At 41.9% G+C, this 24,258-nt stretch overlaps 1 protein-coding gene across 1 annotated transcript in view; it reads left to right on the top strand.

Annotated features, from left to right (window-relative positions):
• LRPPRC (leucine rich pentatricopeptide repeat containing) overlaps positions 1 to 24,258 on the top strand; it is a 116,609-nt gene that overhangs the window by 26,912 nt on the left and 65,439 nt on the right. Inside the window, exons 12-20 of the mRNA XM_081188406.1 lie at positions 6,670 to 6,788; positions 7,892 to 7,985; positions 11,069 to 11,138; positions 16,635 to 16,662; positions 19,539 to 19,596; positions 20,761 to 20,867; positions 21,079 to 21,156; positions 21,478 to 21,531; positions 22,294 to 22,407. Of these exons, the coding sequence (XP_081044532.1) occupies positions 6,670 to 6,788; positions 7,892 to 7,985; positions 11,069 to 11,138; positions 16,635 to 16,662; positions 19,539 to 19,596; positions 20,761 to 20,867; positions 21,079 to 21,156; positions 21,478 to 21,531; positions 22,294 to 22,407 (722 nt within the window). The remainder of the gene's footprint in view (positions 1 to 6,669; positions 6,789 to 7,891; positions 7,986 to 11,068; positions 11,139 to 16,634; positions 16,663 to 19,538; positions 19,597 to 20,760; positions 20,868 to 21,078; positions 21,157 to 21,477; positions 21,532 to 22,293; positions 22,408 to 24,258) is intronic.

Genomic DNA, 24,258 nt, shown 5'->3' with positions numbered 1-24,258 from the left:
GAAGGGGACGGCACCTGCCTCCCAGAGTTCTTTGCTCTCCTGCCCCTATCACATGACGAGGGTCATAACCCAACCCATTCGGGTCCTCAGTAACCATAACAAATCCATAGTTCAGCTGTCCTTGTGCACATTGCCTTCCTCCCTGACTTCCTTCTCTGGACGACTATAGTTTGTCATTACATCTGAATTGGCAAGCTGTGGTTTGAACTTCTCTGTACTAGAATTGGAAACCACAGTTTGATGTGAGTTGCCTATTCCGGTTTGCAGGGAAAGTGAAGAATCATAATTGGAAGGAGGAGGGGAAGCTCAGAAACCATGTGCATGGCATCTCCTTGGCCCTGTTACTAGACCTCATTCCTAGATTTTGAGCTGTCAACCTGATATAAATAATGACAGTGTGCTATGAAGCTGTTGTGAGGACAGAAAGGTCAAAGATGATAAGCATATGCAAATTAAGGTAGTGATTAAACCATTTACATTATTGTTAATCGCATCTCCTCAAAGAGAATTGCACAGAAAAATCAGTCACATGTTGTGCCATGAGTTTCTCCCACATTTCAGGGAAGCTTATGCAGAATAAATTTCTGGCGGGCATGCTTCTTTGGTCTGTTACATTTGTGCATTGCATTTCTTGGGAAGAATCTGTGCAAAGTCTGTATGCACATACTGGTTATGCAAAATGGTTGGTGTGTTTGTAACGGACATGCTTTCTATAGTAGATTGCTACATCCCACAAGGTAAGAAGCTTCTTTCTTTCCAGTCAGTCAAGAAAATCCAGCAACCAGTTATGGACATAATTTGTAAACGTTTGCAAATTTATTAAAGACATGAGGGATGTGAAGTTCCCAAGCAATCATCTCTACCAGTGGTATAAATTCCAGACATCTCTGAAGGTGTGACACCCCTTTCTCTAGTGGCACTAATGGCATAAGAGATATTCCTAAACTTTTTGGACCCACTGACAGATACTGCTACATCCTCATTCACTGGTTAAAGCAAAATTCCAGATCCACTGCCAAAATATCCCCCCTCCCCCAGCAGCATTCCTTCATTATATATCAACACATGTTCAAACACATGTGAGCATATAAGTAGATGCATTCAGTCTCTCTGTTTTCTGATCAATGTTGACACAGATTTGACTAAGACCGTGCTAGAGCTATCCTGGCTTATGCATGATGCTAAGAATGTGTGTGTGTGTGTGTGCGCGCGTGCGCTTTTTAATCTTAAGATATTTACAGTTCATTGCAGTCACTGTTGCATTTGAAGTGGATTGCCTGTTCTACACATTTAGCCTGTGTTCTGCAGTTGGAAAGCTAGGAAAGCAGGGTTTGGGCTAAGACAAAACCTTCCTCTTTATATGCTAGTTGGTTACTCTTGGTAAATGGGAGAGCAATAAAAAAATATGAAATAGTTTGCCTGTATCTTTGGGGGGGTACAGACCACACTGCTACCTTATTCTGCTGCTTAGGTTGACAAAGCTCAGATTATGTAGAATGAAGTGATAGAATATCAGGTTGTACTGTGTTTTGAATGTCTCTACCCCCTACAAAGAAGATGAGCTCATCAGAGAGGAAGAATTTTGTGTAGTATTTCCCCTGATATACTAGTTTATTGTATTCAGGCATCTTCTATCTGGGGAAACATTCAAAACTGTCACCTGACTTCTTCACCTGCAGTATGCTGCTAAAGAGGCAGTACTATCTATATTGGATAAACTAACCTAGATATAACCAGTAAACAGCAAGTATGTTTACTAATTTAAATTTGCACTGGCCATCTGCCTTTTAATTGATTAATTTCGTTTATTAAATTTTTAATGCATTTTCATAAAGCAAAGCCTCAATATGTGTGTGTTTTGTGATATTAACTCAGTTCGCGCATGCTGGTAAGCCATGATTTACGGCAGCATACAGTAACAAGCTACCATAAGGCTTGCGTTAGAAGGAGGACTTTGGCAGAATTCGTTTTCAATAATCATGAAAGCTAGGCTGTCTTTGCATACAAACCAGAGATTGTAGTTTAAACAAGCCAGATTTATAACCCATAGTTTGAACCGCTTTGTGGTCTTTCTACAAGCAAGTGGTATATAAAGTTTATGAAATAATAAATAAATAATAAATAAGTTTCTTTGTGGGGAAAGTAACTAGGGTTTGTTTTAAGCCCCAACCTGTGATGCATACAGAATGCTGCCAAAGTTCTCTGGAACAGCTGGAAGAGAGCAAAAGCCCCAAGGGCCCATAGCAGCTCTTTTCTACTTGTGCTTACAACAATAAACTATGTTTTAGTGTTATGTGTGAATGCAGCCACTCAGTGAATGATAAGGTAGCAAAGTGTAGTATGCCCTTTACTCTCAGACTCCTGGTTTAAACCAGCCCCGTCGGTTAATCAGATAGTTTAGTAGTGTGCACTGGTTTAAAGCCCTGAGCCTTAAAAATAGGAATCTGTTGCAAGTGCAAATGGATGTTTAAAAGAGAAAACTATCCCTGCAAGCATATATTTAGAACAAGTAATTCCACTATGTGTGCACATTTTGATAGGCACTCCCATCTTCCTTGGATACTTTATCCAATATCCCCTTAAAACGCCTCTCCCCATATCAAACATTAATAGTATCCTAAATTCTAATCCTCATTACAACACTTGCATCTGCTCAAAAATAAAGCCAGCAAAGAGAGAGTTGTAACAGATGTGAATTTGGGGTATGAAAGGCCATAAGCATTTTTTGCTTGATTGCGTAGAGATTTGAACCCACATCTCCTGGCTATTATGGGCCTAATTTATTGTAGCAGTTATTTTAAAAGCAAACAGATGTTACGGATAATGTGCATCTAAACACTTTTCTCAAAGTATAGAAGTGCTGATGAAATGCAGTTTCAGCTGAGTTTTCGTTACCGTTTTTTGACATCTTATAAATATAAAGCATAAGCTTGCTGTCAGATTTTGAAATGTATTGAGCAAAATTATATTGTAATTAATTCTTTCTGGATACATTTGCCGGTTCTTGGCCAAAATCAGTCCGTCTTCTGTTTTAAGGCAAACTTGAGCAAATGATGCGACTTTAATTTAGTGTGACTTGTTGGCATGTATTTTTAAGTGCTCAAAGGGAATTCACATTTGATTATTTGCACCGTAGTGCACTGCATAAAATATTCATGGAAGTGTCACTTTTCCATAGGTGGCACTCCAGGGCAAAGACAGGGACTTCAGGAAACTTTAGAATTTTTTATAGTAACAAATATGTGAGGCAACTTGGAAAAAGGAGGGGGGAAAGCATATGCTACTTGAATCTGGTATCCTGCAGCATCTGACAAATCATTTTTATGCTTACAAAAATTCCAGTACCTGTATAGGTTTTGACATGAATTCCGGAGTTGGTTAGCTAGACATGATGTAATAAAATGCAGCATTATGTTTTAAAAGGCAAGAACTTAGCCATAGTGTCTTTGTGGTAACCTTTAAATGCCAGATGCAAGGCTTTTACGTTTCCTTTTTAATAGTTAAATTAGTTAAGTGGATTAACCAGGGGTTGGTTTTACAAAAAACACCACCATCCCACCATGCATTCTAAATGCATGCCAATAAATGTGAAACTTTTGCTGAATGTGTTCCTGTTACTACTTCTCTTTCTTCAGATCCATTTTGAAAACCCAACTTTTCCATAAGGTTGTTGTCTTAACACAGGGGTCAGCAACCTTTTTCAGCCTTCGGCCGGTCCACTGTCCCTCAGACCTTGTGGGGGGCCGGACTATATTTTGAAGGGGGAAAAATGAACAAATTCCTATGCCCCACAAATAACACAGAGATGCATTTTAAATAAAAGCACACATTCTACTCATGTAAAAACACACTGATTCCCGGATCATCCGCGGGCTGGATTGAGAAGGCGATTGGGCCACATCCAGCCCCCGGGCCTTAGGTTGCCTACCCCTGTCTTAACACCTAAATCCTTGTTCCCCACTGTAACCAAGTTTAAATTTGCTAACTTTTTCTTCCTTGCTACAGTGTGTTGGGAAGGGAGATATGGCCAGAACAGTGTCCCCTTCTGTTTGCCCACCCTTCCCAGTTTAGGCCATTCTGCTGCCATCAAGTGGAAGAGTTGCAGATAGGTAGCCGTGTTGGTCTGCCATAGTCAAAATTAAAAAATTCCTTCCAGTAGCACCTTAAAGACCAACTAAGTTAGTTCTTGGTATGAGCTTTCGTGTGAAGAAGTGTGCATGCACACGAAAGCTCATACCAAGAACTAACTTAGTTGGTCTTTAAGGTGCTACTGGAAGGAATTTTTTTATTTTGATCAAGTGGAAGAGTTATTTTCCCCAGCTGCCTTCCACCAAACAGCCTTAACACGCCCCCCTCACGTCTCCCCGAGAACAACTTAAAATGTTGTGCTTAGGTGATGTGTAAATGGAGTTCACAGGTTTTTTTAATGAAGCAAAGATAGAAGTTTACGAAAAAGTCAAAAGAGTTAGTTCTTTGGGAAATGACTTTACCTAGGCTGGTTTTATGTTACTTTCCCTATGCTACCAGTGGAGCAAAAATGCAGTGAAAAATAAGTAGGTTTACAAATACAATAAAGCAGGGCTGCCTAACAGGTCGATTGCGACCTACTGGTTGATTGTGGGATGTCCCTGGTAGTTCCTGGCTGATCTATGAACCCCTAGCAAAATGCACCGCCCCCCCCCCCAAAAAGCTCATAAACTTTGACTCCCTAAAAAAAGCTCAATACTGTGAGTAGAGTAGATCGCAGACTCTTGGAAGTTGGACACCCCTGCAATAAAGCAATCTCTCCTCTAGACAATTCCCAGATTTTAAAACTGAAAACTGCCATAGTGTGTGCTTGTATACAGCAATCCACTTTGAATCTCTAAGATTCTGGCAGATAACAGTCTGGAGCTGTGTGACTCACACGCCCTGAAATCAAGGTTCAAGGTAGTTTTGGGATTTTAAATCTCCAGGCAGGCAGGCTGCATGTGATCCTTCTTACCTTCAATGGTTTCATATCTTCTGACTTGATCCTGGACTGATCAGGGTTAGCTAGCCGATTCCTTAATCCACAAGCAAACGTACATGCACTGCATTCATATTTGTAGCTAATTGTGGTGATCACACAATATTGTTCCCCTTCCCTCCAGCAACAGTGTCTAATAACAGGATCATTTCACACACAGACACATACACACACACAGACACCACTCCCTTTCTTTACCCAAGTGCATTCCTCTATCACTCTCACAGACAACTCCCACCCAAACCTTTTCTCATCACAAACATACGTATTCAGGAAAGCCAACAGCTCCTTATAGTTGGTGGAAAAGAAAAAACCCTGTGAACCCAGTATAGCTCAGTCAGTAGAGCATGAGACTCTTAATCTCAGGGTTGTGGGTTTGAGCCCCATATCGGGGAAAAGATTCTTGTACTGCAGGGGTTGGATTCAGGGGTTGCCAACTCCCAAGAGACTGCGATCTACTCACAGAGTTAAAAGCTGACAGTGATCTACCCCATTTTGGCGAGTTCAGGTCAAGGTTGTTGAGCTTTTTTTTTTTAGGGAGGAGGAAAGCCCTGCTTTTTTGGGTTCAGGTCAAAGTTTTTTAGGGGAGCCAAAGTTGTTAAGCTTCTTTGTGGGGAGCCCGTGATCTACCACAGACGTCCAGTGATCTACCGGTACATTTGTTGGATGTACCTGGCTTAGGTGATTCCCATGGTCTCTTCCAACCCTACAGTTCTGTGATTCTAACAGGGCAATGCTCACTGCTCCATCACACCACCACGGACATTCAGAAACACCCCTTCAATGGGTCAAAGCAGGCTGCCACAGCCAGCTGCTCATTGCAGGTGGACCACAAATGGTTGAGTAAACAGGGTGATAAAAACCCATTCAGTGGGGTGAAGCAAGTGCCCACTATCAGCCCCTTGTGACCAGTGGACGTCAAGCAGCTGAGCAAATGGGGTGATGCTGCTCCTTCCCACCCCTAGAAAAGCCCCTTGAATTGGGGCAGTGTTAGTGCCTGCCACCAGCAGCAGCAAAGGTGAGGGGGGAATCCATTCCTACTGCTTTTCTCCCTGAAACACCCTTCCAAGATGTACTTGCCTGCTCAAAAGGTCTGAAACCAGTATTGTGATCTGAACTTCATGCTGGTTTCAGATGATGAATTGAAATATCTCCCAGCTCTAGCCCTAATAGCTTTTGGTTTCCGAACCTTGACTACCAGATTGGGAGTTGGTTGTAGGCTTATTTGCTTATGGTAAAGATGCATATGAATGTAGCTGATTTCACAGCAGAACCTGATTCCCGAGGACAAGACAGAGCAGCAACTGGAACAAAACAAAACACAAAGTCTCGTTTCTGTAGAGCCATTTCCAATCATTTAATTTTTTCTGACAATGCATAGAGATTTATAGTTTTAGGGTTGAATCCAGTGCAGTGTTAACACTTCTGTTTGCATAAATAGACATCCTGTCCCTCTATCTACCCCCAAATCTGCTCTGGAGAGTCCTATAATCCTCCAGGGCAGATGTTGGGGCATGTGAGGGGCTGTAGGTGGAGAGGTTCCACTGGAGAAGCGGAACTCTGATCCGTTCACACATGGACATATTGAATATGGCCCAAAGTTTCTAGGTAGCTGAAATTCAGCATCTGGTTCAGCATCTGTTTTCCCTCCCGCCCTTTAGGTACAATTGAAGTCCTCAAAGCAATGCATGAAATGCAGGTAGAGCCTGATATAGAAACATATTCCAACTACGTTTTGACAAATTTTGATGATATCAGCTCTGTGCGCCATCTGCTGCAGGTGAGTTAAGTAGTTGGCTTATTACTTTATATCCCAGTGATGTTAACTTACCAGGTTTCATTTTACTTTTGTGGTGATCCGATGCTGTAATAGCCCTAGAAGCATGCCTCCTAAATATACTTTTAAACCTTATCTTTAATGCATTTTCCGTATTTTTCCAGAAAGCTGCTTTGAGGCATTAAGGGGGGGGGGGCTCGTTTTTACACCAGTATAATTTTAAGCCATTCATTTAAATCACATTTCTAATTTTTAAATCTTTATGCATCTCAAATGGTTGCTGTAATAACTAAAAGCTATTGGCTTGCAACTAAATACACATTTTATTGTCTTAGACAATATCCAACTAACTGTCAGGACCAGGATTTATGCTTGTACAGTGGAACTCCCTGTCCTCTGCCTGTACGCACCCCATGCCCTCTCCAGATCTGCTCCAGAAGGTTGAGGGAAACCTAGAACATATTTAAGGGTACACAGAGCGAGGAGATTCTGTTGTGCAAGTGTAATACATAGATATCTCAGAAATATTTGCAACCTTCTATTAGGAAGGCCGGGGACGCAGGTGGTGCTGTGGTCTAAACCTCTGAGCCTCTTGGATTTGCCAATCAGAAGGTTGGCGGTTCGAATCCCCGCAACGGGATGAGCTTCTTTTGCTCGGTCCCAGCTCCTTCCAACTTAGCAGTTCGAAAGCATGCCAAAAAAAGTGCAAGTAGATTAATAGGTACCGCTCCGGTGGGAAGGGAAATGGTGTTTCCATGTGCTGCTCTGGTTTCGGTGTTCCATTGCGCCAGAAGCGGCTTAGTCATGCTGGCCACATGACCTGGAAAAACTGTCTGTGGACAAACGCCGGCTCCCTCAGCCTGTAAAGTGAGATTAGCACCGCAACCCCAGAGTCGTTTGTGACTGGACTTAACTGTCAGGGGTCCTTTCCCTTTCCCTTTTTATTAGGAAGGCCAGCGCCGACCTTCCATTCAGAAGAGGACGGGGCTTGTCTAAGGCTGATTGCTGAATTCATACCAAATTTCAAATTTTATGCTGGGGGTCTTAACCACTGTGCTCTCCCAATTGTTACTGCATTTCGTCTCTGAATTATATTCTTTCCATAGGAAGCAAACTGTCCTATTGATAGTAAATCACTCTCTGTAGCAGAAATCAGATACACAGCAGCCACTGGGAGACTGGAGGATGTTTTAGCTTTATGTAAGTATCCTTGATGTTGTAATTATTATTTGTACAGCCGTTGTCTGTTGAAGCTAGACATAAGAATGAAAAACGTATTTTTTATTTTTTTTTAAAAGTCACCTTGGTAGTATAAATAAAATTTACTTCACCAGTTCCCTAGACTTGGAGTTCTAGTGTAGCTTGCCTCTTTATAAATACAGGATTCATATTAAAAACAGGCACAAAATAAATCCATAAATTCGCATTTAACTTTATTCTATGAAATCCACAATCTCAAGCAGTAGGGCATTGGTTTCCAAACTTCTTTTAGCCTGAGGGTGGTGTTCAGTCTTGGCCAATCTCCTGGGGGTTACATGCAAGCAGTGGTGTAGCCACCCCACACTCTCCCATCTATAGGGTGCAGTAGCAGCGGATGGCAGGCTGGGGTTGCAGTGGCATTCTCATTGTTGCTGAGTATTAGAACAGAGCAGTGGAAGAGCAAGGCTGCAGTGTGTTTGGTGCCGGCAGGAGTGCTGGATGGGGTCTGCCCCTGCAGCTCCCCTCCCCCTTCCATCTTGGTATGCAGCAGTGACTGGACAACCAGAGGTCAGGTATGCCTGACCCCACAGTTCGCTGCTGACAGAGTGGAGACACAGCCCTCCTCAGTGATCAGCTGGGTGTGTGTGTGCTATTTTCCCCTCACTGTTCATTAGTCGCTCTGATTAGCATTGGAGCAGACAATTTGCATTGCCAGGTGCCAGACTAGGTGAGGTGGTTCAAATTTCTCCACCAATGCTCACCAACAAATGATCAGTGATCTCACCTCTTCCCTCATGTGGCTATCTATTGATGGGATGGGGAAACAAAGAAGGATGGTTTTAAGCACTTGTCCTAGGTAACCAGAGACGTCAAAGCTCACAATAGTGCTCATAAGTGAGATTCTGATACGCTGCACAACTTCCAAGTGTGGAGCATGATGATCTTGGGATCACTGTCCATCTCCTTTACTTTCCTTATGTGTGTTTATCAATGTTTTTCTTCCTCCACCCCACTTAAACTGCTACAACATCCAAAGAGTCATCAGTGCATACTTGTCTTTAGTAGCTTCAAGACTCATAATGGTCATGAAATGCTGCTTTGTACATTGAACCATTGAATCTGTATACCGGGGTCAGCAAACTTTTTATCAGGGGGGCGGTCCACTGTCCCTCAGACCTTGGGGGGGTGGACTATATTTGGGGGGGGAAGAACAAATTCCTATGCCCCACAAATAACCCAGAGATGCATTTTAAATAAAAGCACACATTCTACTCATGTAAAAACACCAGGCAGGCCCCACAAATAACCCAGAGATGCATTTTAAATAAAAGGACACATTCTACTCATGTAAAAACACACTGATTCCCGGACCGATTGGGCCGGATTGAGAAGGTGATTTGGCCGCATCCGGCTCCCGGGCCTTAGTTTGCCTACCCATGCTGTATACTGATAGTCTTACCAGAAAGGATTTAATGTTAATAGATCAAATTAAAGCTTCCTTTTGCTGGTTAAGGGGAAGGCAACCTGTTAAAGCGGACTGCTACCAAGGGCTATTGATCGCAGCTTCCAGGTTTCTATAATGCTTCTTACTTCGCCAAACCTTTATTAGGCATTACAAATATAGGCCATCATAGAACACACACACACACAAAATATATATATATATATACAAATAAACAGGATTTTCATTGGAGTCAAAGTTCTATAATGCACAGATTCCCAAAACTGGCAAGATGAAAACAATGAAGCATCAGTTAAGGAATCTGGGCGCATTAGACAATGTGCACAAGGGTGCCTGTTCTCCCTTTCTCAACTGCCCCATTCCACTTCATTGTCATCTGTTTTTCATTTTTTTCCTCAGACTTGTTTGTTGCTAAGGAAACCAGCTTGCCGGCTGTCAGCGGCGGCGGCAGCAGCAGTTGAGCATACAGAGCTGCACCGTGTTGTTGTTTTTTGAAACGAACAAAAACTTTTTAAACACAAGATTGCTTTCTCATTTATTTATTTCTATATTTAAATAACAAAAAAGATGAGTGATCACAACAAAGAAGCAGGGAAGCTCTTCAGTGTAAGGCCCAGTTGGTCTAGGGCAGAGCTTTCCAAACTTTTCATGTTGGTGATACACTTTTTAGACAGGTATCATTTCACAACATGGTGATTCAGTTTTACGAGCAAACCAGAGGTTAAAGTAACCCATTTCCAGCTCTGGGAGGAGCATGGGGAGCATTTGCGCGACACACCTACACACTGCAGCCGACACACTAACATGTCACGACGCACAGTTTGGAAAGCTCTGGTCTAGGGACTGAATTTGGATTCTCCTGCCCTGCGCTGCTTGTCTGGAAGCTGGCATGGAAGAAGTAATGCGTTCTGCTGGAGTGCATGCATTTGAAAGACAGATGGGCACTCATGTTTCAACTACTAGAAATTCTGCATAGCTGTTGATTTTTAGAGCGGTTCAATGTCCATGTTCTTCCTCCGTCAGCTGTATGCTGTCCCAACTCCCCTCCACACATACCAGCTTGGGTGTTTCATTCCTGGCTTGAATTAAGCCAACTCCTCCTACCCCTAGTGCTGCATAGAAGTCTCTGTTGTCACACATAGCCGGGGCTTATGAAATTTAGCTTCCCAGATACATTACTGAGAGCTAATGAGTGTTTTGGATTCCTTTTGATATTACTGTTTTATCTTTTGTAAAACGCTTTGATGTTTTTTTAAATACATGTAAATTGTATGAGATAAATGTATTTCTCTGGGTGGGGAATGATTCAACAGGGACTGCTGCTCTAAGTTAATATGCACAGAGATGAGCATGCAGTAACTGCATTCCCTAATAATTGACCAAAACTCCAAAAAACACTGTAATTCCAGGGTATTGTATACCTTTCTCTTTCTAGCCAGTAAAGAAAGACCTCTCTGTGTTTAAAACTTGAAATTATTGGAAGATCATGCATTGATGTGCCAAGATGATCTTACTAAACAGATTCTCTTTAAATAAATGTCTTTTGATACCGATGGCTTAATCAATCCTTTTTGGAGAAGCAAGGGTCAACGCATTCTAAGGATTTTCATTTATTCTGCAGTGTCTTCTCCAAATACGCCACCCATAGATCAAGTGCAATTCAGAGGCAGTCTAGTCTTTGGATTCAGAAGGTAAGAGTTTATGAAGCTTTCACTGCCACCTTTGTACCTTAGATGCTCTTGGTCCTTAATCCCAGGATGGTATTTTGGGCACTTACTTTAAGAAAAAGGGGGTGAGGAATGAAAGCATATTTTTGCCCATAAGCTAAAAAGCCAGTTAGGAGCTGGATAGGAGTATATATGTGGCTGTAAGAATCAGTGCAGGCCTATCATCTCTCTTAAGGTTTAAAGAGCCAGAATGAACCCTACTTGCCACTCTTATGAGTGACATGGGTGGGAAACTTTCAACCTATGCAATCACTGGCTATAGCATAATTATTTTTGGTTCTGTGAATCGAAAGCTTAATTAGTGATTATGTAATTGTAATAATTATCATTTATATAGGCCATTCAGTTTTCAGAGTGTTTGGTGCAAGTTGTTGCCATAATAATGACATCAACCCTGAAAGTAGATGGGTATGATAATCTCAGATGAAGCACTGAGGCTGTGCTTGCCTAAGGGTACCCAATGAAATGGCGGAATTCAGTATAGCGCTAATAATCTCTTTTCTCCCCCTTTGTGCTGTTCAGGGGTTTCTCCCGGTCCTCCAGGGAGGATTTAAGGGAGTAAAGGAGGGGAAGCCCCATTGCCCTAGTGGGGGTCATTGCTGTGCTTCTTGCAGTTGTTTTTTTAATATGTTGTTCTGTGTTTTTAGTGGTTCTCATTTTAATATATAAGCTGCCTTGAGGGAAGCTGCCCATCAGGGAAAAGGCGGGGTATAAATAAATTGTTGATGTTGCTGCTGCTGCTGCTGTTGTTGACGACGACAAGGCATGGTATAAATAAATTGTTGTTGCTCAGTTTTTACTTAACCCATCCTCCAAGTAGGTGTTATGTTATTTTGACAAAGCCCAGCTTCATGATTCACAGTCATGTGTTGTCAGGCTATGTTGTTGGACTGTTGCTATATCAGAGCGCAAGTTATTCCACATGCTAAACAGCAACACCCTAAATTGTCTTCTCATCATGCTAGTTCAGTATGTAAAATGAGATTTTTGAAAATAATGGGAAGCAATTATTGACTATAGCATTAGAAATGCATTTTGTGCTATTTGGTTTGTTCATTTCTGAAATTTCTTTCTCTGGCCAAAGTTAGCAGATTTAGATATTATGGTACCTTTTATAGGGTAACTCCATCTGTTTTCAGGGCCTAAAAATGTGTTCACTATGATTGGTGAAGTATTTGGCCAATACTTGAAATCCTGATCAGACCAGTTGTGCCTTTCTGTGGTCCTTGAGGTATTATTGAACTATAGTTTGAATCATCCCAGACTGCTGGACAGGCTGTAGCTGATGGAAGTTGGAGTTCAGCAACATCTGAAATGCCCTACCTCTCCTTGAGATCAAAATGCTTTAGGTTATACCCCCCCTCCTCTGTCATATCTATACCTATTATGTTTTCAGATCATAATGCATAAAACAATCCTGTTTGGAATCTGTATTGAATAAAGGAGTTAGGGTGGGACAGGAAGAAAAAGGGGGAAATTCTGAAAAGCCACCATAGCACAATATTTCCTAAAACCCCCTTTCTGACGGAGAGAAATCAGCTGTTTTGTTGAACAATGCCTTGAAATGTTAAATAAGCACAGCAACCATAGACTGCTTTAGGTTTTTAAAATAGGTCCATTAAAATTTCAGACCTTGTGTACGTGTTTCAGTGACATAGGGCTTTTTCGAGACACCTCCCCATTCCAAGAATAATCTTGGAAGAGTTTTGAGAGATGTTTCGTAAATTCAGAACGTCACAACTCAGAGGGATAAACATTGGAGAAGTGACAAGTACAGCTAGCCATGCACATATGAAAGTGTCTGCTTCCTTGGGTGCTTGCATAACTCTTTACCTCTGGCAGTTCAGAGTGTATTCCAGTGCTCATTGGCCACCATCACACCACCAGAGTGCAGTACCCAAGCCATATGCTTGTTTTTCTTGAAAGAGAACCTCCATCCTAGCCTCTTTATGTGTTTCCCGGAGAACAACAGGGCATTTCTGCTACTGAAATCCTGTTTCGTTCACCCTCCAAGGAGGTGGGAGGTGAAGAGGCAAACAGTGCAAGTACTAGTCTTCTGGCCAGTTGCTCATGAAGTAAAGCAGCATAACCCACAAGGAAAGGGAACTTTGGGTAGGATGGCTGTAACTTTCAAAGTAAAATATTAGTAAAACCTCTGTTAGCATAAGCCATGATTTGCCATTCTGGTTTGCTGACCAGTTTGCTATTAATTCAGGCATTATGTCCAGCTATAGTCGAGTGTAGTTAATTATGGTTTGGTGAGCGTACTCGCCCTTTGAAAGGCAAACGTTGGTGACAGTTCATGGTTGTCAGACTCCCGCCTCAAAACACACCGGCAGCAACTCTTACTTGAAAGTATGTGGTGGTTTTTGGAGCTTCTATCATTAATGAGTATCGGTCAATATATTGTGTATATAGTGTCACACGTGTTCTATAGTTGTAATTCCTTCAACAGCCCTGTCAGTATTATTATCCCCATATTGCAGATGGGGGAACTCAAGTTGCAAAGAGAGGGGTTTGCCTCTAAGGCCACATGGCAGAGACCAGAGTAGAACGGGGAAGTTCCTGGTCATAGCTGAGTCTCATTGATGGCCACTAGGTTGGATGGTCCTAAAGCACGGGTGTCAAACACAAGGCCCGCGGGCCGAATCCGGCCCGCCAGACCTCGTCGTGTGGCCCGTGTAGCCGCCGCCGGCTGCCAGTCTATGGATTTGTTGTCTCGGCAGTTTCACGCGAAGCCGGCGCTTTAATCTCGCGATATTTGGAAAGCGTGCGGGTTTTTCCCCCTCCCCCGCCCACTCCGCCGGAAGCGCCGCGAGGCATTCGAAACCCGGCGGGAGTCGGAAGTGGCGGTGCGATGCCCGTGGAGGAGAACGGCGGAGCCTCGTCCGGGAGCAGCGCAGGTGGGGAGCCGCCAAGAGAGGCTGGGCTGCCTCCTCAGGGTCCGGGGGGAGGGTGTTTATTGTAGGCTAAGGGGTCTCCTGAGCATGTGCAGAGCGCTCTCCGCCCCGCCCCCCAGCAGAAAGCCCGTGAAGAAAAGCCCAGCAGCAGCAGCGCCCTTCTTTTTATCGCTTATTGTGCAGGCGAGGCTGCCTCCCCCGATATAGATAGAGATATGAGAGAGGAGGAAGTCAGAGAGGTGGAAAAAATATGGGTCTGGTGTCGGTGGGATTATAACCTCCCTCATGAGGATAAGTCGGAATTTAGCAAAGTAGGGTGCAGCTTTCCTCCCCCCCTCCAAAAAACAAACAAACAGAAAAGCTTGTAGCACTGATCCTGAAGCCAAGGTACAATTTTAGCATGCTGCTATTATTTTCCACCTCATTTCGCTTTGTAGCTGGTGACCGGTATCCATTACTTTGTTGTTTGTATTCTTGATGAATGCTATATTATAAAAAGACAACAACAGGGGGACAACGGAAGAATTCGGGAAATAGATGGTGGCAAAGGGGTTGGAGGTCTTTTAAGATAGAGCTTTCAGGAGCTAGAACCAACAAGTACCGTGGTGTGTGTGTGTGTGTGTAACACATAACAAGAAGCAACAAGTACTGTGTTTTATATATGGGTTATTTTGTGCTAGTTCTTAAGGCAGGCATATCCAAAGTCTGCTTTGGGGCCCAATTCAGCCCTCCGGCCGGTTTTATCAGGCCCCTGTGGCAGTTCATTCATTTATTGCTGTCAAATCCTTTAAAAAGGTCAATAAACCTTGGGGGGACATCCCCCCAAAAGCTCTTCAATCCTAAAAAAAAGCTCAACTTTGGTCGGCCCTCATGCATGTTCACTTCCATCAAATCTGGCCCTCTTTGAAAAATGTTTGGGCACCCCTGTCCTAAAGGGTCGGGCAGATTCATGGAGACCAGGTCTAGTAGCATCTGAACATAAGAATAATCCTGCTGTTGTTCGATGTGTTTGTTAACTGGAATTAAAAATAAATAAAAGTATTAAATAAAGGAAAAAAGAATAGTCCTGCTGAACCAGACCAAAGATCTATCTCATCAAGTAGTATGTTCACACAGTAGCCAACCAAATGCCTTTTGGGAAGCCCATCTGAAACCAATACAACATTTTTATGTTTTGAGTATATCTCTTGATATTAATGGCTGGATATTGTCAGCAGAATGAGGTGTGGAGGCAGGACTCTTCCTGTTATGCCTTGTTTGAGAACTTCAGGTGTCTGGCTGATCAGTGTTGGAAACCGAACATTCAACTACACAGATTTTGTTCGGTCAACAAGGCAATTCTTACACTGATAAAGACATTCCAACAGGTGAATGCAAGTCATAATTTTAACCTACTCATTTCCAAGAACAGCTAGAATCCGTCTGCATTTGCTTCCAGTGCACTGTCCCTAATCTGTAGCTGTGGAGCAGCAATTTCACACTATGCAGTAAATATTACAGTGTCATTCTGGTTATTTAAACTGGGAACATCTTCCTCCATTTTTCAGATTCAGTGTATGTCCTGCTGGAATTTCTTGTTCAGAAAGTTTAGGATGCTAAACAATTAAGGTTTTAAAATCAGCAGTGCATACCTCTTTTCTGCTTGTGAGGGAGCATCTCATATATTGTGAAGTCTTGTCTCTTTTCTTCTCAAGGACTGTGTTTCATGAGATACTGTGACAGGTAGTATTTCACAAAACTGCCAATAATGTTTTTTTTTTAAAAAAAGCAGATAAAAATGAAATTATGCAATCCTCTTTCAACCTGGCAGTCTGAAGAGGAGATATATGTTACAGTATCTCACTACTGTATTTTGGAGAGTATGAAGTGAAAGTAATTGTTGATATTAAATAATACATGTGTATGACTTATTTAATTTGAAAATGCTGCCTGAATTTGGATATGCAGATAGGTTACAACCCTGAACCTTTAACAGTGGGGACATTTGAAAACTGATTAATGCATTTACATTTAATGCGTGATAATGAGTTGAATGGTTAATAACACATTAACAGATTAATCATGCAGATTAATAAGTGCTTTCAGCATTACTTTTAAGGAAATGGACTAAGCGTGTTGGAAAGTACGTTTTTCATGTCACCAGCAAACTATTCATGTACAAGCTTCAAATTACTGTTGTGGTTAACCCTCTCAAAAATCATCTGAAGTAGTTACCGGAAGGTCTGAGGAACCTTAATTTTCTGCTGAATGGACATTTACACTTGCATTGATGTTTTTGTTTTCAGGCTTCCCCATGTAAATACGAGCACGAAACTGGTTGAAACACATTGAAGCAAAGGATTCTAACATAGCCCTCCTATTCTGTGGCAATTTATATACTGCGTGAACTCATTTTTCAAAAATAAACCTGACAAAATGTGTAAATCATTAATTTATTTTTAATACCCTTCACCCAAACAAATCTGCATGTGCTTAGCTTTACGATTTTCTCTTAAAGAAAGGGCTAAATTAAACAAATATTTCTGACCTTCGATTAATTATCCTCTGCTGCCCTCTACAGGTCCTTTGATGTAAATCTCTGGAGCAAGGTAAGACAGTGAAACTGAAAGAAATAAACTGAAATAAAGTTGAGCTGCTTTAAAATGCTTTGGGTACAGAATATTATGGAAGTATAAGTAACAGGAAGTTGCATGCTCACAGTCTGGACAGTAACTTATTTGGAGAGTGTTGTATCTTGTCCGGTGCATTTTAAATTTAGGGCATGATTCAACCAAAGCTAATTCTGTTTGAACTCAGTGGGGAGATTTAAGCACGTGCTTGACTCCAAACCGCCTTCACTTCCCCATATCTAATTGGATTTAAGACATGCTTGGCTTTGGATGAAGTTTGTTGATAAAAATACTTGGTGGACAGAAACCTGGACAGTGGTAACTTGGCCAGAGACCTTCTGCTCAAAGAGGGTTGCATGCGAAGATCCCCAGTTGGGCTCTCTGCCCAAGTAATTTCTTGCGATTTTAATAATTATGTGCGAAAGAGATGAGGATTGGGGTGGGGAAGAAGACTGAACCCATCAGGTCCTGTATACCTGAAGGAGCGTCTCCATCCCCATCATTCAGCCCGGACACTGAGATACACCGCCGAGGGCCTTCTGGCGGTTCCCTCATTGCGAGAAGTGAGGTTACAGGGAACCAGACAGAGGGCCTTCTCGGTAGTTGCGCCCACCCTGTGGAACACCCTCCCTTCAGATGTGAAGGAAATAAGTAGCTATCCTATCTTTAAAAGACATCTGAAGGCAGCCCTGTTCAGGGAGGTTTTTAATATTTAACGCTGTATTGTTTTTAATACTTGATTGGGAGCCGCCCAGAGTGGCTGGGGGGACTCAGCCTGATGGGTGGAGTATAAATAATAAATTATTATTATTATTATTATTATTATTATTATTATTATTATTATTATTATTTAGGCTTGAGGGGAAAACCCAAAGCGCTTTATATCTCTGTACGTCACCAGTTTAAAATTCAGAGAATAAGCAGTATGGAAGTGAACCAAACAATTGAGGAAGTCATTTACAAAATAACCAAGGCTCCTTCTTGCATAACATTTTCCTACACCCTGTCTAAAGTTGGTGAGGAACCTGTGGCTCCTTGATGTTCCTGGACTACAGTTCCCATCAAGCCTAGCCAGCAGTAATTGTGGTCTGGCAGCTTCTAGAAGGCCACAAGTTCCCTGAAAGATAATGAAGTGATAGGAAGATTGCACTAAAATGAGTTTTTGGATCGATGCTTAACTACCATGTTTCAGCAAAACACTACACGGGGCACAGCATAGCTTAGTTGTTTTTCTTCTATTTATTGCTCTTGGATGTAGAAGTAGGGGCTTGTTTTCCAAAACAGCCTTTTCTTTCCGTCTTCTTCATCTTGACAATCTACATCTTTCTGTTTAAATTTGAAATACCACCTGGGTTTTCTTGCCCGTATGAAGTTTTGCCAATCAGGCTGCTAGTACAGCTCCAGATGTGGTGTTTGCTGAGGCAAAGTTTATACTAAGCTCGGAAGTGGGTCAGAGCTACAGAAAGAATGTTGTGCTCTCTGGTGAACTTGTGCTGGCAGAAGGCTTTTATCTAGGAGATTTCTATTGGGGAGGGGGGCTTTTACTAATTTAACCTCTGTTCCCATGTGCCTCCAAAATCTGCTCCTGTGGGCAGGGGGAGGGACACACCCTTCAGGAGAACGTGGGAGGTGTTTTTAGGAAGCTAATATTGGGGAAGAAACACAATTCATTCATGCCAAACTGTCAAATAAGTTAGCCGTAGGAAAATCAAATCCAAGTCTGAATGTAGTGACCACCTTCAGTTTTGCGTTCCAAGTGTGCCATGCAGCCCTATTCCTGCTTACTTGGAGGTCAGTTTTACTGTTTTCAACTGGGCTTACTTTAGGTAAAAGGTAAAGGTACCCCTGCCCGTTACGGGCCAGTCTTGACAGACTCTGGGGTTTGTGCGCCCATCTCACTCTATAGGCCGTGGGCCAGCGCTGTCCGGAGACACTTCCGGGTCACGTGGCCAGCGTGACAAAGCTGCATCTGGCGAGCCAGAGCAGCACACGGAACGCCGTTTACCTTCCCGCTGGTAAGCGGTACCTATTTATCTACTTGCACCCAGGGGTGCTTTCGAACTGCTAGGTTGGCAGGCGCTGGGACCGAGCAGCGGGAGCGCACCCCGCCGCGGGGATTCGAACCGCCGACCTGACGATCGGCAAGCCCTAGGCGCTGAGGCTTTTACCCACAGCGCCACCCGCGTCCCCTAAGGGGCTTACTTTACTTCCCTGTAAATGTGTTTAAGATTGCAGACATAGTGTTGTATCGATTGTTGGTCTTACTCAGAGTAGACCCAGTTGAATGACTGGCCATGCCCAACTTAGATCCCTTAATTTCAGTGGGTTTACTCTTGAGTAAAGCTTAGCTGGCTATAACCCTTAATATATATTTTTTGCTTTGTTTAAAGAAGTGGACTACTTTGCTGGTGTGTTGTCGGCATTAAGTACTATCTAAAATGCAGATTTTTATTATTATTTACAAATATGTAAAAATGAAGTAACACTACACTGTTGAGAAACTATAAAGACTCTTAATTTTAACACCTGAAAGTGACAGTGCTTAATGATTGCTTTAAGGAGTACTTCCTATTGTGGGTTAAGGCACTAGGAACAGAATCATTGAAATACTTTCTTTTCCCCCCTACTTCCAATATACATTTTGGTGTGCAGCATACATGCTGTTGGTGTTGATTTTAAATACCATATTTACACACACAAAAAGCCTTCCTTTTTAAAGAGTGAATTGCTATGATGTGGCATAGAATAATAGCTTAGTGGAGAGATGCTTTATTATTTGTAGAATTCAATTTCAGATACTATTTGCCCTTGCTTCTTCTTCTCGGCTGCAATGTACGATTATTCTGTCTTACCAGATAACAGAACTCTTGTACAGGGATGGACGTTATTGCCAGACGCCTCCGGGACCAACTGGTAGAGTTTCAATTTCTATGATTGTAACTTATCCACAAATCCGTTCTTCTGTGTAATGATGGGCTTGAGGGATTACAACCATAAACACTGATTACTTCTTTTTGAAAGTGAAATTTGGAAAACATGTTGGGTAAAATCTTTATCCAGATGATCACAGTATATTTTATGGAATCCGTGAGATTTTTTGGAAGGGGGGGTGTTTCCCCCTTTTCTTTCTTTAATTAAAATGTTCTCCATTCATAGAGTTGCACATGTGTTAAATAAAACAGAAAGGCTTGCAACACTGATAACATAATCAGATCCCTTAAATAAACACTTTACAACTACAACCAAGTTTTTCTGTATTTCAGAAAGCTATTAAAACAAAACAAAACATAAGCCTATTAAAATAACATTTTAATTGCTTTCTGTCATATCAGAGAGCAAAATGCCACTTAGTATCTCGAATAAAGTGATTTAAGACCTGCTGAACGCTCTTAATAAATAATAAAAAGAATGCAGTACATGTCACTAGTAGATGTCTTATCAAAAGCTCATTAGTTCTTCCTGATGCTCCTATACATTTTATGCTTGAGTGCCAAAGAAAATTAGTGCTGTTCACTCTGTAGCATCTTTTGTTAATCTTGATTTTTCATTGGCTAATAAGTAGCTCTCCACAGGATTATTGGATCTGGTTGTTAAAAATCATTTAATACTCCTTATTGTATTCGTGTTCGCTTGCTAGGCTGCAGAAAGCATGGTAAATAATGTGAAATATACAGTGCTGTGTACGCGATGCTTTAGGAAGCTCTTTATTTCCTTTTGAATAAATGACAAAATATTTATGGCAACTATTTTGGGGTAGTGGGCAGGAGAGTGGTGGAGAGGCCCTGGGCAGTACTGCTTCTGTCACACAGCAGTGAGAAAAAATAGATTGAAGATAGATTCTGTACTGAAAAGCTGTCACCGGGTTTGAAAATAATTAATATTCCTTTCACTCACCAGTTAGATATGTGCTCCCAAACCACATAATCTCTATGCCTCAGTGATCATTGTTGCCATTTCAGAGCCTCTCATCAGGGTGACATCTCACACCAAAATGATTTCTTATAAATTAATCTTGATAACATGACAGTGTCAGTAATTTTAGTGGAATGCTTTCTCTTGTGTTCCTCCCCCCTGCAGAAGCTGTTGGCTATTTTCTTTATAGCTTGATTGACAGCATGAGTGACTCAGAGGTACAGGCCAAGGAGGAGCGGTTGAGACAATACTTCCATCAGCTGAAGAAGATGGTACCATTTCATTTTTTGCTACATAATGCCTGTCCTGCCTGACATGTATCTATTAGATTTGAAATTGCAGCTTTTAAGTACAACCAGACCACTTCTCAATGACATGCGAGTGCTGGAGACTTAAATTATGTCTGAAATTTGTCTAACAGAAATTATCTCAGTTTGGTTGTGTTTTTAAAACTCGTGTAATTTTCTCCACCTCTCGGTACAGAATATAGTAATCCCTCCCAACATCTTTAGAGGTATTCGCAACCTACTGGACAGCTGCCACGTTCCTGAATTAATTAAGGTCTGTAGTGGTAAATTAAATGTTGTCTTTCAATATAAAACATGTGTCTGTACTCCCCATGGATCTGTTTAGAGAGAAACAACATTCAAAAGGAACCGTTTCTGGTTTTTAAAATAGCATATTGATCTTCTCCTTTTTATTTAATTTGGAAGCATTTGTGCTTTGGGCAGAGAATTTTAAAGCTCTAACTATGAGGATAAATGGGGACAGAGAGACTCTTTTCTATGGCTTAACGGCATGCTTCGCTGAAATGGGATCTTGTTCAATTTTATTCATCATATATTTCATACATTTTCTTACACTATATATATTATCTTCTAGGATGTAATTCTCTTGACTGATAAAGACGCATTGTTGCCCGGAGAATTATCAAAAGTAAGTAGACTGGCTAACTAGGTTTATTTGTTAGTAATCAAATAATTTTTGTATACAAAAAGGATTTTTTCTTCCAAGGTATCTATTCTCTTGCGCAGCTGACGTTTCAGCCTTTTCCTGGAATTAGCTTCAGTGTTAATAACAGTAGAGGCATAATATGTCTGTTAGTTCGACTATGTCGTCTGCGTATTTGGCCTTCCCAGAAACAGGCTTGAACACCTGAGGCAGCTGCCGTGACTCACTTTCCCCATTTAGAAAAGAGAGCAGCTCACAGGGACGGTTATGAGCCTATGTTTTTGCCACTTTGGGCAGGGAAGGGCAAGTTGCAAAAATTTTCCTGGCCTCACTTGCATGTGAAGTCCTTGCACACCAGGGTGGGGCACATGGATGGGGCATCTGCACTCGATGGTGAAACCTTTTTCTTTTTTCTTTAAGGTTCTGGGCAATGCATGTCCTAGGAATAATCATAAACATTTGCCTTAACTGTTCTGTGGTAAAAGCACTTAAAGCTCAACGCAATTGCACATGTTCATGCTGAGTGAGGGAAGACGCACCACAGCAAATTTGGTGTTAAGTTGTCCTTCTCTATCTAGTGTAGGCAGACTGAAAATATAAAGGAACTGTTATGCATTTTTGCTATGACTCGAACAGTTGCAGAGAATTTGCATGTTCTTGCTTGCACATGTCGTAATGTTTTCTCTCTTAATTCAAGTGGTTTTCAGGGATGTTTTATTTAGTAAACATCTTATTCTCTTGCCATAGTTCCCTGCACTTCAGGTGCCTGAATTGGAGGAGAAACTGAAACAACTGAAAGCTGAGAACCAGCCTATTGGAGATGTTTTGAAGCAGCTTATATTTGCTTTGTGTGCGGAAGAGGTAACTTTTGAAAGAGTTGTGTGTTGAATTTGCAGCATTCAGTGTTACGTTTGAATAAACAACAGTGACTCTTATCTATAGAACACCCATCAATGTACGTGGCAGTGAATCAGAATGGCTGGGGCAACCTGGTCAGATGTGCGGGGTACAAGTAATAAAGTAGTAGTAGTAGTAGTACAGTGGTGCCTCGCAAGACGAAAAGAATCCGTTCCGCGAGTCTCTTCGTCTTGCGGTTTTTTCGTCTTGCGAAGCAAGCCCATTAGTGGATTAGCGCTATTAGCGGATCAGCTGATAAGCGGTTTAGCGGCTTAGCGGATCAGCTGATAAGCAGCTTAGCGGATCAGCTGATAAGCAGCTTAGCGGCTTAGGATCAGCTGATAAGCGGCTTAGCGGCTTGGGAAAAAGGGGGGGAGGGGGGAAAAACCACAGGAACTCGCAATACATTTTCGTCTTGCGAAGCAAGCCCATAGGAAATTCGTTTTGCGAAGCACCTCCAAAACGGAAAACCCTTTCGTCTAGCGGGTTTTCCGTCTTGCAAGGCATTCGTCTTGCGGGGCACCACTGTTGTAGTAGTAGTAGTAGTAGTAGTAGTAGTAGTAGTAGTAGTAGTATACAGAGTAATCCTAGTGAAAGAACAAGGAGGAGCCTTGTGGCATCTTAACATTTAAGACATATGTTTCATAGACAAGAGCCCACTTCATGACATGCATTTGAGGAAGGTGGATCTAGCCCACAAAAGCGTAAGACATGTTATTGAGGATGATGAAGTTATTTATTAAAATTATTACCCGCCTTTCACCAGTATTCCGCAGGGTGGGGATTCAGCAATTTTAAATTTAACATTAAGAACGGTTAATACAAATTGCAGTCACAAAAATAAGGGCAGTGGTCCTGAAAACACATATCTCAGGTGTCTTAAGGTCAGAAAATGCCACAACCTAGGAGCTGCCACAGAGATTGCCCTCTCACTACCACCTGACATTGGTTTGTCTTTAAGGTGTTGTAAGACCCTTTCCTCCTAAGATGACCACCCCTCTGGAAATGGTTACTAAGTAAAAGACAAATCCTAGCTCCAAGGAGTTTGAAATCTTAAGTGAAGGCAGTGGGATATAAAGTGGGAGGGAGACAGAGAGAGGCAAGTAAAGATAACCAGAGATGAATGGTTGCAAATGTAATTGCATGTACTTAGGCTTCATTTCAGGTGGGGGTTTAGTGCTGGTAAGCAAGGGAGAATAATGTTTCAAGGGTTCTGATTTTGGCCCTTGTAAATCATATCAAAGTACAAAAAAGCAATTAAAGCAAAAAAAATAAAAAGTCAACTCATTTCAGTTACCTCTTGAATGGCATGTTTTGGGATTACTCTGGTCTGTTAATGGTAATCTGCAAAGTGAATGATAGTAACAGCTGTGATAGGTTTATCATACATGCCAAATGTCCTTTCAAGCCATGGCTCTGGTCTCTTACATCTAGATTGTCAAGCAACTGATACATGCAATAGTCATTTGCAAGTCAAATATTACAAGGTGGTTAATGCGGGGATTGAAATTCCATTTTCCTGCTGGAGAAAAGCTTTCTGAGATAAAGAGGCTCTTGCCTTCATCAGCAGGCATCCAGCTGTAGTTCATATTTTGTGTAGGTCTGCAATTTGCTGTGTATTCCAAGAGTCTGGTCCAATTTCTTGTTTGTGTGCCTGTGCCATAATGCCCATTATTGTACAGCAAACTGGAATATGGTTAACCTTATAGCTTGCATTCTATAATGGCAGAAATTTAGGCCGTGAAGAGGTTTCGCTTCATTTTGTTACTCTATATAAGAAGAGTGACGGTGGAAGCTTTTGGCATGACCTCTGTT

Source organism: Podarcis bocagei (genome assembly GCF_964188305.1).
Source record: "Podarcis bocagei genome assembly, chromosome: 3".
Taxonomy (NCBI): domain Eukaryota; kingdom Metazoa; phylum Chordata; class Lepidosauria; order Squamata; family Lacertidae; genus Podarcis; species Podarcis bocagei.
This window is presented reverse-complemented; position numbering and strand designations above follow the sequence as displayed.